The sequence below is a fragment of the Ostrea edulis genome, chromosome 1 (assembly GCF_947568905.1).
Source record: "Ostrea edulis chromosome 1, xbOstEdul1.1, whole genome shotgun sequence".
Classification (NCBI taxonomy): domain Eukaryota; kingdom Metazoa; phylum Mollusca; class Bivalvia; order Ostreida; family Ostreidae; genus Ostrea; species Ostrea edulis.
Window position 1 is genome coordinate 25457551 of NC_079164.1, and position 18606 is coordinate 25476156.

The 18606-nt window shown below is 34.6% G+C and overlaps 1 protein-coding gene across 2 annotated transcripts in view; it reads right to left on the reverse strand.

Annotated features, from left to right (window-relative positions):
- LOC125663804 (integrator complex subunit 8-like) overlaps positions 1-17215 on the reverse strand; it is a 33754-nt gene extending 16539 nt beyond the window's left edge. For both annotated transcript variants that reach the window (XM_056142758.1, XM_056139169.1), the window contains exons 1-10: positions 16940-17215; positions 13477-13590; positions 12841-12946; positions 7906-8049; positions 7605-7667; positions 6869-6923; positions 5473-5646; positions 4594-4686; positions 3950-4102; positions 1077-1174 (exon numbers count right to left, since the gene is read on the reverse strand). In XM_056142758.1, the coding sequence (XP_055998733.1) occupies positions 1077-1174; positions 3950-4102; positions 4594-4686; positions 5473-5646; positions 6869-6923; positions 7605-7667; positions 7906-8049; positions 12841-12946; positions 13477-13590; positions 16940-17063 (1124 nt within the window). In that variant the 5' untranslated portion in view covers positions 17064-17215. The remainder of the gene's footprint in view (positions 1-1076; positions 1175-3949; positions 4103-4593; positions 4687-5472; positions 5647-6868; positions 6924-7604; positions 7668-7905; positions 8050-12840; positions 12947-13476; positions 13591-16939) is intronic.
- Between the last annotated feature and the right edge of the window lie 1391 nt (positions 17216-18606).

Below are 18606 nucleotides of genomic sequence, written 5' to 3' on the forward strand. Positions count from 1 at the left end.
TTATCTCACTATATCTACAGAACAAAGTAACAGTTATCTCACTGTATCTACAGAACAAAGTAACCTCACTGTATCTACAGAACAAAGTAACCTCACTGTATCTACAGAACAAAGTAACAGTTATCTCACTGTATCTACAGAACAAAGTAACCTCACTGTATCTACAGAACAAAGTAACAGTTATCTCACTGTATCTACAAAGTAACAGTTATCTCACTGTCTACAGAACAAAGTACCAGTTATCTCACTGTATCTACAAAGTAACAGTTATCTCACTGTACCTACAGAACAAAGTAACAGTTATCTCACTGTATCTACAGAACAAAGTAACAGTTATCTCACTGTATCTACAGAACAAAGTAACAGTTATCTCACTGTATCTACAGAACAAAGTAACAGTTATCTCACTGTATCTACAGAACAAAGTAACAGTTATCTCACTGTACCTACAGAACAAAGTAACAGTTATCTCACTGTATCTACAGAACAAAGTAACAGTTATCTCACTGTATCTACAAAGTAACAGTTATCTCACTGTATCTGCAAAGTAACAGTTATCTCACTGTACCTACAGAACAAAGTAACAGTTATCTCACTGTATCTGCAAAGTAACATTTTATCTCACTGTATCTACAGAACAAAGTAACAGTTATCTGTTATAAATTAATTACCAAAATTCACAGTTATTGGTATATGTCCATGCAATAATTGGTACTGTACAAGTACATAAAATTAAACAGTAAAGTGTGTTACCAGTACTTCAAATAAAATTAATATATCAAATATGCCATCTTCAGTACTTGAAAGTGCGACTCTATCCAAAAACATGGACAGACTGATATATGTTAAAAGATAGGACGAAAAATAATGTTAATAGCTTTTCATTCATTAGAATTTCATTTTTGTGTATATTTGTGAGGTGACAGTGAAAATTATGTCAAGATGGTCTTTTTCAATTTAATACATTTTATGAAAACAGTGATTACTAAATTGAACCTTAATGAAAATTCAATATGGCAGAATCTCACAAAACGTAAGTGGTTTATGATCAGCTACTGCTTTCTCGAGACACCTACTTGTCATCTTTGTTCCCTAATTCATCCTCTAGGTCACTCCTGTAGGCTGAGGTCAACTCCTGCTTCAGATTATCTTCGATTATCACATCTATCAAACCCTGAAGATACGAAAACCAAATGATTATCGTAAACCAGTCATCCACTCACTTTCTGACAATATGTTAAAGGTTTTACCGTTTAAACCACATGTCCTTCCAGCATTGACGTGAATTGGATAATCATCATAAAGATCATCAACATCATGATCGTCAATTAAATGAGTTTCTAGAATTTGCATTACTTGTTTTAAATTGATTAATCAATCTGACATTAAATCTTGTGATCAATCTTGAAATAATTCATTAAATACAGAATCAGATTTCATATCTTAAAGTTTGTGACATTTGTGCCATATTCTCAGTGAATATTTGCAGTACACCATCATCTGATTGGTCAACCTTTAGTATTAGTATCCAATCAGAATCAGATTTATGTTTATAGCATCTATCATTTGCAGTATGCATAGTTTATCATACTACTTATTGACAGTTAAATTGGGATTTTATTTGTAAATTGAAATAACATTCATAAGAATTACATGCTTCACATGTGATGATCAATCACAAAATTTAAAGCAAGTCTGAATACTATAAACACATCATTTACTCTCTGTTTTTTTTAATTATCAACACAAATCTCTTTAATTAATAAGAGCTCTGCAAAGTGGGGCATATTTCATTACAATGAGTGTCCACAGGCTTTTTCTATAAAGCTCCATAATGACCTTGACCTCTTATCGCAATTCACCTTTAAATTAGAACGCTTTGGCCGATATAGTATTGCGTTGTGTGACGAAACAATTGAATCTGTTTGTAATACAACTGCGAAATGCAACAGAAACTCTCATTGGTCCATATGTATAAGTCCATCCAAATTCCCTTATACAGGAGTAGTCAGCATTTGAAAACATGATGGCCAGATGGAAACAAATTTCAAAGGAAAAAAGAGAAAAAGCTGTATTCTTGTGTTGTTGTCTCATAACTTTAATATCAAAAAATTCCTAACATATTTTCCTACTATACTCGTGTCCAAACATACCTTCAATAATTTATTAAAGCCCCATACGACCCAAAAACTCAGCTTTTGATGATTTCGTTCGTTGACGTAGCCATGTTAGGTAGCCAGTCAATTCGAATCCTGGTTCATTTCCATACTGGCACAATTTAGCGTCTAGATGTGAACTAATAACCCACAAATATTTTAGCTACATATTTCAAATAATATAGCATCCCAGTTCCATTAAATGATAATTATTCAAATAGCTAAACTAACGGCAATTTAAGGACCATAATTGGCTTATGTAGCATTTTCGTTAATCAAGAGCTTATTTTACATTTACAAAAACTATATTTTTTAATTTCTATTAATTATTCGTGTTGATAATAAATGAAGAGCAAATACATAACTTACAACCAATTTTATGAATAGATACCAATAGCAACAGAGTTCGAATTGACCAGCTACCTAACATGGCTACGTCAACAAACGAAATCATTTGAAGCTGCGAGTTTTTGGGTCGTGTGTGGCTTTAACGAATATTTGAAGGTATGTTTGGACACAAGTATAGTAGGAAAATATGTTAAGATTTTTTTATATTGGATTTATGAGACAGCAACACAATAATACACCGATATGAAGCCTCAACCTTGCGCAGCTTTTCTTGCCCCGTAAATCGAAGGTTTTTATACTAGGTGGATCTGTAGCTCCCTGTTCCGTCACAATATTTTTTCAGAGAGCTACAGTTCTCCAGCTAGTAATTTTCTAATCCGTCCATCTTATCTGATCACCTGAATCCGCTCGAGAAAGTGGGTGGGCTGTAATCGGCCAATGAAAACTCTTGTTGTATTACATCAAACACGTCATTCAAACTATTCAATCGTCTCATTCAATTGTGTCGTCACACTACGCAATACTATATTGGGTAAAGCGTTCTAATTCAAAGGTGAATTGTGATCATCCCACCCAACAGGACTCTTCCTCTCTTATACCAAAACTACGTGTGAAGTATCATTGAAATCAATCAAGCTACAAAAGTGGCCTATAGTGTCTACAAGATTTTTTCTATTTGGTCCCGTAGTGACCTTGACTTTTGGACCCCAAAATCAATAGGGTTCTTCCTCTTTCAATAGTCCTGTGGGGATCTGGGTTAGAATAGGTCCTCAGTACCCCCGTGCTTGTCGTAAGAGGCAACTAAATGGGATGGTCCTTTGGACGAGACCGCAAAAACTGAGGTCCTGTGTCACAGCAGGTGTGGCACGATAAAGATCCCTCCCTGCTCAATGGCCATAAGTGCCGAGCATAGGCATAAATTTTGCAGACCTTCACCAGCTTCTCGAGAGGGACGTTAAACAATATTCAATCAATCAATCCTCTCTCGATAACAAAGCTACCTGTGAAGTATCAAATCAATCAAGCATAAAATGTAGTTTGTAGAGTGCCTCCAAGCTCAATGTTACACACCCACACACAAACTCAATGTTACACACCCACACACAAACTCAGTGTTACAAACACACACACAAACTCAGAGTTACAAACACACCCACAAACTCAGTGTTACACACTCACTCACAAACTCAGTGTTACAAGCTCAATGTTACACACCCACACACAAACTCAATGTTACACACCCACACACAAGCTCAGTGTTACACACCCACACACAAACTCAGTGTTACAAACACATCCACAAACTCAGTGTTACACACACACACACAAATGGTCTCGTTACTATATTCGCCCTCACAATGAATTGTGGGGGGATTATATTAAACATGTGAAAACAAAGTAGTAATACTTTTCACAGGAAGTTCTGAAGGTTGAGAAAACTAAACCTGATATTCATTCTTCCTGGCCTGTTCTGCTAACTGGTACAGACTTTCCCGCGCTTTTTCCTGTGGTGTCTGCACAGACCGCAGAGTCTGGCAGGCAGTGTGGTAGCCTTTCAGTCTGGCAGTGTCAATATCGCTAAGCTGGGGGGAGGTCACCTACAAACAAAGGGTCAATATCAACTGGTGGAGTAGAATTAAATGAATGTAATATTGAAGGGTATACTGTGAATTCCTAATTATATGTGAGGAATTTATTATCGCGAAATTTTGTGAGAAGCATCACCCGCGAAATAAAATTATGCACTTTTATTTTTATACAGCTAAAATACATATAAATACTCTTGATCAACAGAGAACTCGTAAAATTATGTTCTCGTGATTTGATGCCCATTAGTCATTTCATGATATTGAGTACTCATGTAAAATAAGGAATGTACAGTACTCAAAATTCACTCCTTTTCATCAAGTTTTTAATGATTATCCAGGCGCTATTGAACCCAATTACAGATATCATCAGAATTGCTGTGAATCATGAATAGATTCACTAAACATCTGTTTTCATTATCATATGTTTTACAGTACATTCACATATACCTATAGGTGTATACATAGATCCAAATCAATACTCAAATGTGAACAGGATTTACTTTAGAGACTGTGTCAAGGCATTGCGTAAACATGTGGAGGGCATCAGTGTAGGCTTCTGTGTAGAAGTAAAACGTTCCCAAGTCATACATGATCTGGAAATACACAAATCAATGCTCATAGATTTATCTAACAATTCAAAATCAATTTAGTTCAAACATGTGTATTTTCAACCCTCTTAACACACAAAACATTAAATACAATTTATTCATCATGATTATACAACTCATATAAATGACTCGTCTGAAACGTTACACATGGATTACTTGAATATTTTAAAGAAAATAGAGAAGCTGATGTATTGAGATCTGAATACAGATTAAGAAGCTGATGTGTTGAGATCTGAATACAGATTAAGAAACTGATGTATTGAGATCTGAATACACATTAAGAAGCTGATGTGTTGAGATCTGAATACACATTAAGAAGCTGATGTTTTGAGATCTGAATACAGATTAAGAAGCTGATGTGTTGAGATCTGAATACAGATTAAGAAGCTGATGTGTTGAGATCTGAATACAGATTAAGAAGCTGATGTATTGAGATCTGAATACAGATTAAGAAGCTGATGTATTGAGATCTGAATACAGATTGAGAAGCTGATGTGTTGAGATCTGAATACAGATTAAGAAGCTGATGTATTGAGATCTGAATACAGATTAAGAAGCTGATGTATTGAGATCTGAATACAGATTAAGAAGCTGATGTGTTGAGATCTGAATACAGATTAAGAAGCTGATGTGTTGAGATCTGAATACAGATTAAGAAGCTGATGTGTTGAGATCTGAATACAGATTAAGAAGCTGATGTGTTGAAATCTGAATACACATTAAGAAGCTGATGTGTTGAGGTCTAAACACAGATTAGGAAGCTTGGTGTACCTGAGATTGATAATCTTGGGGATCAATGTCGATGGCTTTATCCCAGTGGAACAGAGAGTCCTCCTGATCCTCGGAGGGAATGATTATACAGTGCATGATGGGCATCCTGAGGACCCGCCCACACTGGAGACACTTCTGTAGGTATTCTACTGACAGATCAGTCCGCTCCTTCAACTGTAATTACCATAGTATATCATACATCAGGTACAGTGTTCCCTCGATATATTGCCAACTTTTGTTCAAGACCAAGTTGGGCAATAAAGTGGGGGTGGCAATATAAAGAACTCCCCATTACCTACAATTTACTGAGCATTCAAAAGAAATTCAATCCTGTAAATTTATTTGGGCCCCATTCTGTATTTAAACATTAGATAATCTTGAGTTTAATTCAGCAATCATTTTTAACTGACCACCTGAATACCGTGTCCAGACTGTCACACTTCACCATACTGCTCTCAAAGTACAGGTGTGATTACTGATGGGTGTTAGGTTCTTGGCATTATTATTGAGGGTAAACCCTATAAAATTTGACCCCACCCTATTTTTGCATTTTCCTAATTATCTCCACTTTTAAAGGAGCACAGCCCTTCATTTGAACAAACTTGAATTCCCCTTTACCTGAGGATAATCGGTGCCAAGTTTGATTGAAACTGAATTTGTGGTTCTAGAGAAGATGAAACTGAAAAGTTTATGAACAGACACACAGATGTCAGACAATAGGTAATCAGAAAAAGCTCACTAGAGCTTCCAGTTCAGGTAAGCTTAAAATACATAACTGAAATCTATCAAAAGGCAGCATTCACATGAAGGAATGTAGCCTTAGTGTTCTTAGAACTTTTTTTTCAAATATTATACTAAATAAAATCTTAATTTGACTTGATCAATATTTAATACATACAGAAGAAAGGAATTCTAATGCTGCTTCAGGAGAATTTCAAAATTAGGCCAATTAAAATTAATTTATTATCATGATTAAAGTCAAAGAATGTTGGTTTTATATCTTCTACCAAGGATTCTTTGAATGTTAACTTGATTAACACTTTGTGTGATGCCTTTTGTCATTATTTTTTTTTCTTGGGGAAATAAAAATTAAAAAATAAAATACTCCCACCCGCCTCATATTTTTTGTGACCCCAGATGATAATCTACTAATTAAGTGGAATTGGCCTTATTCAAATGACCAACCCATTTTTATTATGTGTTATATCTGTACATTGGTTCTTTTAACAAAAAAAAAACAAAACTACAAACAAAAGTTCAACATGTTCACTGGTTGTTGAAAGGAATTCCATAATATGAGAGGTCTAACAGATATACACAGGCAGATACTGGAAAACAATTCTCTGCAAGACAGAGGAATGCCCTGGAATTGGTAGAATTTAGAATTAAAACTTACATATCTGATCACAGCCTCGTTAGCACTGGACACCATGGAATCAAGCTGTCCTTGCCTGCAATACATATGATTAAAACAATTCTATTTTGGGATTGCAAATAATGAAATTAGACACTAAAAATATGAGTTTGTGTCTGCAAAAAAAAAAAAAAAAACCCAAAAAACAAAAACAAGAAAACCCAAGTAAAACCTGGATATTGAAACATGTAACACAATAGGTTTACAAAAGATAAACTCACTGACAGTGTTTCATCTTGTAACAGTTGCAGATACATGTATTACAAATAAAATCTTCATTGTATAAACAGTGTCAATACGGGAACTCTTTGTTTAACTGTGGCAGTACAAATCTATTCTTTATATTCATTTCTTATGTACTAATTGCAAAATTTCATAAACATTTGAATAATGAGTTCTCTAGTTAGAATATTACAGTCAGCATTCTTTCCTCTTGAATCTTCCATTCTTACACTGCTTATAAGCACTTGCATTCATTTTTGTTTGCATCAATTATCAACAGTATCTCACTTTTTATAAAAAAAAAAATTCAAACATACATGTAGTTCCATATCTAATAGTCAGACTACACGTGTATACAATATCAAACTGTAAAACCCAAAAAATCTAATAAAATAGAAATATTTGTGAGCTACAAAAAATCTGTGTTATTGGGGACGATGGTCTTTCAAGGCTCTGATGTGATTCTTCACTTCTTTTTCTCCATTTATGAACTTACATTTGAGCAAAGTGTTTGACAGGTCTCACTGGAAAACTGTCCCTGACCACAGACATCAGGCACCTGTAGAACATTTTTTTTTTTTAAACATCAAATTCACGGACATCAGGCACATTAAAATTCACAAGTACCATAAGTTAAAGAAAGCAAATAAAATTCATATAAATGTACATACATTTGTATACATAATTAAATCTTTTTTTTTTTTAATTCACCTCATCAACATCATATCAATTCTGAAAGGAATGAAGTATTTTTTTTTTTCAGTTAGATATAATCTAAAATAAGTGTTAGTACTCACCATCTGTGGTAGAGATGAAGAGCAAACAGGGCTTCCTCCGTGACAGTGTCCCCCGACAACCGATCCTCCACGGTGTTAAAATCACATCCCAGCGTGATCTTCAAAAGTTCTGTTATCAGGGTCTGTACCATAACGAGGGGAACACTGTACACAATATACAGAAACAATCCTCAGTACCTCATAACACTGTACACAATAGAAACAATCCTCAATACCTCATAACACTGGACACAATAGAAACAATCCTCAGTACCTCATAACACTGTACACAATATACAGAAACAATCCTCAGTACCTCATAACACTGTACACAATATACAGAAACAATCCTCAGTACCTCATAACACTGTACACAATATATAGAAACAATCCTCAGTACCTCATAACACAGGACACAATAGAAACAATCCTCAGTACCTCATAACACTGTACACAATATATAGAAACAATCCTCAGTACCTCATAACACTGTACACAATATACAGAAACAATCCTCAGTACCTCATAACACTGTACACAATAGAAACAATCCTCAGTACCTCATAGCACTGTACACAATATATAGAAACAATCCTTAGTACCTCATAACACTGTACACAATAGAAACAATCCTCAGTACCTCATAACACAGTACACAATATACAGAAACAATCCTCAGTATCTCATAACACAGTACACAATATATAGAAACAATCCTCAGTACCTCATAACACAGTACACAATATATAGAAACAATCCTCAGTACCTCATAACACTGGACATAATATACAGAAACAATCCTCAGTACCTCATAACACTGTACACAATAGAAACAATCCTCAGTACCTCATAACACTGTACACAATATATAGAAACAATCCTCAGTACCTCATAACACTGTACACAATAGAAACAATCCTCAGTACCTCATAACACTGTACACAATATATAGAAACAATCCTCAGTACCTCATAACACAGTACACAATATATAGAAACAATCCTCAGTACCTCATAACACTGTACACAATAGAAACAATCCTTAGTACCTCATAACACTGTACACAATATACAGAAACAATCCTCAGTACCTCATAACACTGTACACAATATATAGAAACAATTCTCAGTACCTCATAACACTGTACACAATATATAGAAACAATCCTCAGTACCTCATAACACTGGACACAATATACAGAAACAATCCTCAGTACCTCATAACACTGTACACAATATATAGAAACAATCCTCAGTACCTCATAACACTGTACACAATATACAGAAACAATCCTCAGTACCTCATAACACTGTACACAATAGAAACAATCCTCAGTACCTCATAACACTGTACACAATATACAGAAACAATCCTCAGTACCTCATAACACTGTACACAATATACAGAAACAATCCTCAGTACCTCATAACACTGTACACAATATATAGAAACAATCCTCAGTACCTCATAACACTGTACACAATATATAGAAACAATCCTCAGTACCTCATAACACTGTACACAGTATACAGAAACAATCCTCAGTACCTCATAACACTGTACACAATAGAAACAATCCTTAGTACCTCATAACACTGTACACAATATACAGAAACAATCCTCAGTACCTCATAACACTGTACACAATATATAGAAACAATCCTCAGTACCTCATAACACTGTACACAATATATAGAAACAATCCTCAGTACCTCATAACACTGGACACAATATACAGAAACAATCCTCAGTACCTCATAACACTGCACACAATATATAGAAACAATCCTCAGTACCTCATAACACTGTACACAATATACAGAAACAATCCTCAGTACCTCATAACACTGTACACAATAGAAACAATCCTCAGTACCTCATAACACTGTACACAATATACAGAAACAATCCTCAGTACCTCATAACACTGTACACAATAGAAACAATCCTCAGTACCTCATAACACTGTACACAATATATAGAAACAATCCTCAGTACCTCATAACACTGTACACAATATATAGAAATAATCCTCAGTACCTCATAACACTGTACACAGTATACAGAAACAATCCTCAGTACCTCATAACACTGTACACAATAGAAACAATCCTCAGTACCTCATAACACTGTACACAATATACAGAAATAATCCTCAGTACCTCATAACACTGTACACAATAGAAACAATCCTCAGTACCTCATAACACTGTACACAATAGAAACAATCCTCAGTACCTCATAACACTGTACACAATATACAGAAATAATCCTCAGTACCTCATAACACTGTACACAATAGAAACAATCCTCAGTACCTCATAACACTGTACACAATAGAAACAATCCTTTGTACCTCATAACACTGTACACAATAGAAACAATCCTCAGTACCTCATAACACTGTACATAATATACAAAAACAATCCTCAGTACCTCATAACACTGTACACAATAGAAACAATCCTCAGTACCTCATAACACAGTACACAATATATAGAAACAATCCTCAGTACCTCATAACACAGTACACAATATACAGAAACAATCCTCAGTACCTCATAACATTGGACACAATAGAAACAATCCTCAGTACCTCATAACACTGGACATAATATATAGAAACAATTCTCAGTACCTCATAACACTGTACACAATATACAGAAACAATCCTCAGAACCTCATAACATTGGACACAATAGAAACAATCCTCAGTACCTCATAACACTGTACACAATAGAAACAATCCTCAGTACCTCATAACACTGGACATAATATATAGAAACAATCCTCAGTACCTCATAACACTGTACACAGTATATAGCACAAAACCATGTTATATTATGTTCAAACCACCTTAATAGTACATTTTTAATTAAATTATAAACTCGTAATAAAGGACTGAATCCGTGCAGCTTCAATTGATTAATCCAAGACCTTGGTTTTTTAAAAGCATCATCAGAAAGACCTGTCAACTGCTTGACATATGAACAGTTAATTTGCTACCTATTTATTGACTCAGCTGGCATATGAACAGTTAATTTCAACCTATTTATTGACTCGAGCTTTCACTGCTCGCTTTAGAATAAGTCATAACCATTCCTCAGGATCAGAAGTGAACGCTTTTAATTTTTTTTCTGATGAGATTTAAAAAATCAAGGTTCCCTATGATGATAGACATTGGAGTGAGTTAAAGAACCTTCACCATACGGAACACAGCTGAGTGCCTAGTCAAGGTCTAAATTCACGGTACCCAGAGGTTGTGAAATCTCTAAGTGAAAGATTCTAGAGTTATATAATAAACTAGATGTGTCAGCACGACACGAATGCCCCCGCCTGCAGTAAAGTCAAATGTAGGAAATCCATCGAAGTACAGCATTTAATGTGGTATTCAGATTGTATGTTACACGCATTTAGTACAATTAAGAATTCAACAACAATCCATTATGTTTTTTAACAGCCATAAAATAAATACAACCCCATCAACAAGAGTACCGCATTTACATATGCCATCAAACAGTGAAATTCAACCTGAAAACATGCACTCTGAATTGATACCACTCATATTCAGAATAGAAAACCCTTAGCATAGGTCATGGTGCACCAATCCAGCTGAAATGCTAACTGCAATTGTATTCCTCCAAGAGGAAGGTTGTGACTAAATTTCAGGACAATATCTGTATCCGTAACAAAAAAAGTCCAGAAAACTGTTTGGCCTACTTATAGCCCTAAAATGGGTCAAGGTGCAACAATCCATCTGATATGCAAAGTCAATTTTATACTTCTTGAGGGAGAAATTGTGTCCAAATTTCAAAGTCGTACATGCATCCATTAAAGAAAAAAGTCTGGAAAACATGACCTTGGATGGATGGACAACCAACCAGCCAGACGCTATGACAGCGACATAACATAATACGTCTCGTCTAATGACAGGCGTATTAAAATCAACCAACTGGAACAAAACTCAAACCTGATCTGTAACTCATCAATATATATCTGCATACAAAAAATCAGTTCAATATCTAAAGGTATTTTTAAACAAGAGGCCCAAGGGCCACATCGCTCACCTGAGTCACTTTGGCTCATATTTAAAGATTTTCCCTATATATTTGTATGCAAAACTTTGATCCCCCCTTGTGACCCCATCCTACCCCTGGGGGCCATGATTTTAACAAACTGAAATCTGAAATATGTCAGAGAGCTTTAATGTAAATATCAGCTTTTCTGGCTCAGTGGTTCTTGAGAAGATTTTTAAAGATTTTCTTTATATATTTGTATGCAAAACTTTGATCTCCTATTGTGGCCCCATCCAACCCCTCGGTTCCATGATTTGAACAAACTTGAATCTGCACTATGTCAGGAAGCTTTCATGTAAACTTCAGCTTTTCTGGCTCAGTGGTTCTTGAGAAGAAGATTTTTAAAGATTTATCCTATATATTAGTATGTAAAACTTTGATTCCCTATTGTGGCCCCATCTAACCCCCGGGGGCCATGGTTTGAACAAACTTGAATCTGCACTATGTCAGGAAGCTTTCCTGTAAATTTCAGCTTTTCTGGCCCTGTGGTTCTTGAGAAGAAGGTTTTTAAATGACCCCAACCTAGTTTTGCAATTTTGTGATTATCTCCCCTTTGAAAGGGACATGGCCCTTCATTTGAACAAACATGAAAGCCTTTCACCCAAGAATGCTTTGTGACAAGTTTGGTTGAATTTGGCCAAGCGATTCTTGAGAAGAAGTCGAAAATGTGAAGAAAAGTTTACGCCGACAGACAACGGACAAATTTTGATCAGAAAAGCTCACTTGAGCCTTTGGCTCAGGTGAGTTAAAAAAAGTCTGGCAAACTGGGTGTCGCGGAAGGACGGAAAAAGGGTAAAACTATAAGCCCCGACCACTTTGTTGCGGGTCATAAAAACTACAAATAACAAACACTTATATATGGTACATAACTACATCTTACCCAGTGAGGATGATGTTCAGGTTCCATTTTAAATGCGCTGCAACTCTTAAAGCCAACAACCTCAGGGCTTTCACCTTTTTGTTTTCTTTGATGAATACTTTTACTTCTGAAGGTAATTCAAAGACTGCTAAGCAAACATGTCAAACAAGGAAATTCACACCTGCAACCTGTGCTTGTTTTTATAGTAAGTCTATATCATATTATACAAAACAGTACAAAAAAACTTGATGACCTTACATGCATGGTGCATTATGTTTATATTCAAAGAGTTTTTTTAAAATCCCATCTGCGTTTTGTTTTAATTCTAATTTTTTTTTAACTGCAGTCACTACATTTTGATAAATTCTTATGGTGAAGCATATAGTCAACTAATACATTCTGATTTGAACTTTAAAATTCTACATTATATCTACTGAAAATACGTCTTTGCATTCCCGTGCCCAGACATTTGTAAGTGTTTGTCAACTTTGATTAACCACCATTCCAAGTTAACAGGAAGTTACAGTTTCCACATTAACATGGTAATACACAGATAAATCATACACTTTATTTCATCACTAGTAGTCCAAAGCCATGAACAATGCGTCTCTGACCATCAACACTGCAGATTTCATAATGGGATTATATCACTCCTACCCTGCGGTTCAATGCTGTCATTATCGCCTGGAGGGATTGGTGGTAGGGGCTCTTTAACTACATGTGCATCAGCTTGTTGTAAGAACTGCACAATTAACTGCACTGGTGAAGGGTCTGTAAAATGACAAGACTCTCATAAAAAGAATTTTATCACATACAGTACACTAAGGATTATATATAAAAAACAAACAACCCAGATCTGCCTTTTAAAACATTAACAAAGAAATGGGACTTTAATATAATACTATTACAAATTCATTATTGGAATCGATCATTACATGCAGTGCACTATAGCTATTATTGAAACTGTCAGTTTTAAAGCAATATTAGCTGTCAATTCTGGTGTCGAAATTTTGTGTGTGTAAAATTGTGACAAATTTACCATTTCAATGACAGATAAAAATAAGGTCTTTAAATTTTTGTCATTGATATTTGTGTTAGAATTAGAAAACCTATTTAAAGGCTCAGAATGAAGTAAAATTAGATTATTGTCCTCTCGTATACAAATTAATTAATATATAACAGACATAATATATTCTATAGAACAGAAATCTAAATTTTGATAAAATCTTAAACTTGGTTTTAATTTTGATAATGATTATGGTTAAAGTCTAAAGTTACATACAAAACTATCATCCTGATCATATTAGTACATTTTCACAACAAAATAAAATTTTCAGATGTAGATCTGCGTTGAGCTAATTTTGCTTTAAAATTTCAGTATCCAGGGATTTACCCAGCATTTAGATGTTACATGTACTACCCATTTTATATTGAAGGGGATTTTTTTAAAGAATGTAGTCATGAGCTTCCAGGGGATGGGGGATATCCATGGAATATAATATCCACAGATTATAACAGCCATATAATGTGATTGATTACTCATTTTATCTATATTGTAAGTCTAAAATGACTTAAAATATTAAAAAATTATTTTTGTTAAAAATTCTTATACAATTTTGTGAAGTTTCTACAAATGAAGGAGATTTTTTTTATCTGTGGATCAAAGGGGAAATATCCATTTGTTACTAACGGGGAAAGGTACCTTTTATCGGTAGTAAGGCCAATTCAACTTAATTGATAGATTATTATCCCCACCCGCCCCAAATTTTCTTATTTTGCGAAAATTGCGATTTCCGGAAAATTTTCATGTCCGACTCCGTTTTTTGTGTGTACATTTCCAGTATAGCAACGTGAAAAGCCAGGCCACATGAACAAAATAGATATTGTTTTCTTAATTTCTCGCATTCTTACGGGTGTAAATCTTAACAAAGTTTGATGTCTTTCTGTGTTTGAAATTAAAGCTTAAACTGGAATTCATCTGTGAAATAAGCATAAATTGATATCCATCTGACATTATATGATGCGCTTCTGTTGTCAAAAACTCGTTTGTAATTAGCATAATATTTTTATCAGAAAATAAAAATTAAAAAATAAAATCCTCCCACCCGCCCCATACTTTTTGGTGACCCTGGATGATAATCTACTAATTAAGTTGAATTGGCCTTAAAAAACCTAGATAAATCCCTGGTATCACTGATATTTACTGTGATTTTCACAATATAAATGCATTAAATCTCAGTTCTTAAAATTTTTTCTTCAGTTGTGATGGAACTCTCTTTTAGCACAGTAACTTCTTGTCCTTTAAAGACATGTTTATAAATAAGTTCTACCTTTAGGAATAACAGCTGTAGAAAATGTTGAGGGGCTGACAACCCCAATGGTCAAATCAATTAATTTATCAAATAAAACCTTCTGTAGTACATGTATGCCTATATAAAGCTGTCTGTATTCATGATGTGGTATAATTGTTAACAATGTACACCCCTCAGTAATGTCTACGACTTTTGTCCAGGAATTGTTTGTTTATATCATTATTTCTGGCATCTAGAACTTTTCACTAAGTCTAGCTTTATCAATTGCACTTTATCCTCAAAGGTCATATGACATCATTAAGAGCCTTAGCAAAGGATCATTGAGTATGACACAAAAGATAAGTTGAATCATATCACACACACATCAGTGATTTTTAAGACCCATTTTAGGTCTGAATATCGACCCTTTCCCCTCCCAAAAATTACCATTTTTTCCCCAATTTAACTTGCACTTCTCCCAATAAGGCCAATTCAATTTAATTAGTAGATTATCATCCGATGTCACCAAAAACTATTGGGTAGGTGGGAAGATTTTATTTTTAAATTTTTTATTTTCTGAGAAAAATATAATGACAAATGAGTTTTTGTCAACAGAAGTTCATCATTCAATGCCAGATGGATATCAATCTATGCTTATTTCACAGACAAATTCCAGGTTAAGCTTTAAAATTTAATTTCAAACACAAAAAGATACCAAACTTCTTCAAGATATGAAGAACATTAACCCTTCCTTTCATTTACGACCATAAGAAATTAAGAAAATCATATCTATGTTGCTATACTGGAAATGTAAACAAGAAGTGTAAATAACGGAGTCGGACATGAAAATTTTCCGGAAATCGGAAGTTTCGCAAAATAAAAAAAATCAGGGCGGGTCGATTTTTTAGGGGCAGGCGGGGATGATAATCTATCAATTAAGTTGAATTAGCCTAATAAAAACTGGTGAAAAACGTATTTGTTAAAAAATTTTAAGACCTTCAAGAAAAGAAAGTTAAATATGTAAAATAAAAGAAGAATTACATCAATTTTTGTTTGATTTCTTGTTTGATACGATATATTTAGCATATTCACAATAATGACTGTAGGTTTTCCAAATTTGATCAAAATATTGACAATTTTTCCCAGTATTCGAAAGCCACAGGACCCTTTTGAAAAATCACTGCACATATTTTTTCTAATACAATTTTCCCAATTTTATTTTATGCTGTATACCACAGGAAATAAAACTCGCATATTCAATCTATAATTAATAATAAAATAATAACCTTTATTTTTAAAGTCGTCCACCTGTATACAAACAACAATGAACATTAGATATATATGTACTAGCTGTTTACTGACTTGTATAATTGTTGACAATAGGGAGTTAATTTATGGAAGGAAACCAGAGTACCCAGAGGAAACTCAATTGTACAAGCGGGTGACCACCATACCCTCTCATATACAACCACTGCCGATCACAGGGATCAAACTCGGGTTGTAGTGGTGAGAAGCAAGAATGTTCACCAAATGCTACATTGTATGTATATACATCAAGTTTAAATTATGAAAGAATGCCTGAAAAAATTTCATTCATGGCTGAGAATCTGCAAAAGGCAGGTGCTCTACAGCGTAACCTGTATGTTATTAGAAAGATCTTCTTTAAAGAATCCAAATCAAATAAGCAAATTTCCAGAAAAATACATTGTTTACACGTTGTCAATGAAAAACGCATAATCAATTTATTTAACGAATTATCTCATTTCATTCTGCTGCGTTGCATGTATGTTCCTACAACTATAATTTAATAAACGTTTCCACTAACATACCTGGATTGTCTTGCTGCAAATGTTTCTCTAAGAGATCCTCATTTAACAGAAACTCAAACCAAGAGATTGCCGGGAGGGAAGAGGGAATGGGACCAAAGTTCCCCCGGGGCAAATTCTCTGTCATGGCGAATGTGGTGTTAAATTCATGTCTTATTCCACAATAAAGTCAACATAAGTAATGAAAACTACGATTAAAGACCTAGGGATTGATTTTTGATTTCCCTCACAACAAAATCCAAGCGAAGAGAATGTGCCCGCTTTTGACAGGAAGTGATGGATTATCGATCCCGATGTGAAATAAGCGATGGGGAGGGGGTTATTTAAAATGATAATTTTTTTTAACCATTTGACCCATATAAGTGCACTATGGAGACACAAACTCTGTCCTAACAGTAAGATAACGATAACTTAGGGTTATATATCAAATAATATTGATTAGTGAGGACAAGCAGTGTCGGGACATTATCCAATTCACAATTTGAAAGCGCATATACTGGGTCAATTATTACAAGTGTTCTTAAAGGACACATCTCATGTTTTCAAAGTATGCTACACCAGAGAAATTTGATATGAATGAAAAATGGAAGATATGTACATTGATGATATGAAATTAAAACTTTTAAATTTACTTCATTTAGTCAAAAAATGCAGTTTTAGTAAAAAGCAATCTGAAAAGATAAAATAATAAAAACCCTGCTGGACTCGAACCCGCAATCTACAGTTCAGCAATCGACATGCTAACCCACTGAGCTACTTAGCTAGGCGATGGCTTTTTAAATGAATAGACAAATATTGCTGATAATTATATTTTCCTCCATGTTTTAAAAAGAAGTCAGCCATTACGACGATGTAGAGTACCTCCTTAAACCCAAAATATTACAGTTTTTCTTTTGTCTTTACTGTACAACATGAGTGTGTATTATATCCTATGTACATTGTAGGGATATCCTCACTAAACCTATTTCGTCGTTGAGAGAGAGGGGAGGAGAAGAGAGAGAGAGAGAGAGAGAGAGAGAGAGAGAGAGAGAGAGAGAGAGAGAGAGAGAGAGAGAGAGAGAGAGAGAGAGAGAGAGAGAGAGAATGAGAATCTGAGCACTGACTGGAGAGATGTCATTGCCTGTCAGGTCTATCTGTGCAGTCTATAGGCTACAGAGAAATATCGCAAAGTTATGTCGTTGACTTTACTAGAATGAGACTCTGGGAAGTGGGTCGTTAAAATATCGTTATAGAACTATTGGAAGCAAGGGAAGAGCACAAGTGTCAAACTGATCTTGCGTGAATTCATTATACCTCTTACCATTGCATACGTGTCCATAACAAATCCAGTGACCCTCATAATCAGATTAAACATTTAAAACAATTTATGTGGGGATGACAAAAAAGATTTTTAAAAAAACATCTATTACATCCATAAAATTTAAAACCATAGAACTCCATACAACAAACTTTATACCAAATGTTTATTTTAAAATCCAAACTCACTTGCATGATAGTCAACAGTTTTCAAGAGTCTTTTAACAGGATTCTGTGTGTAAACCCAGGCTATGAAATAATTTTGATTGAATACTTTGAAGGTGTTAACAGTTCTTGCTTGTAGAAACACAAAATGAAAATAATAAATTGTAAGGTCAATCGGATTTGTGCCCCCCCCCCCCCTGGTTTTTTTT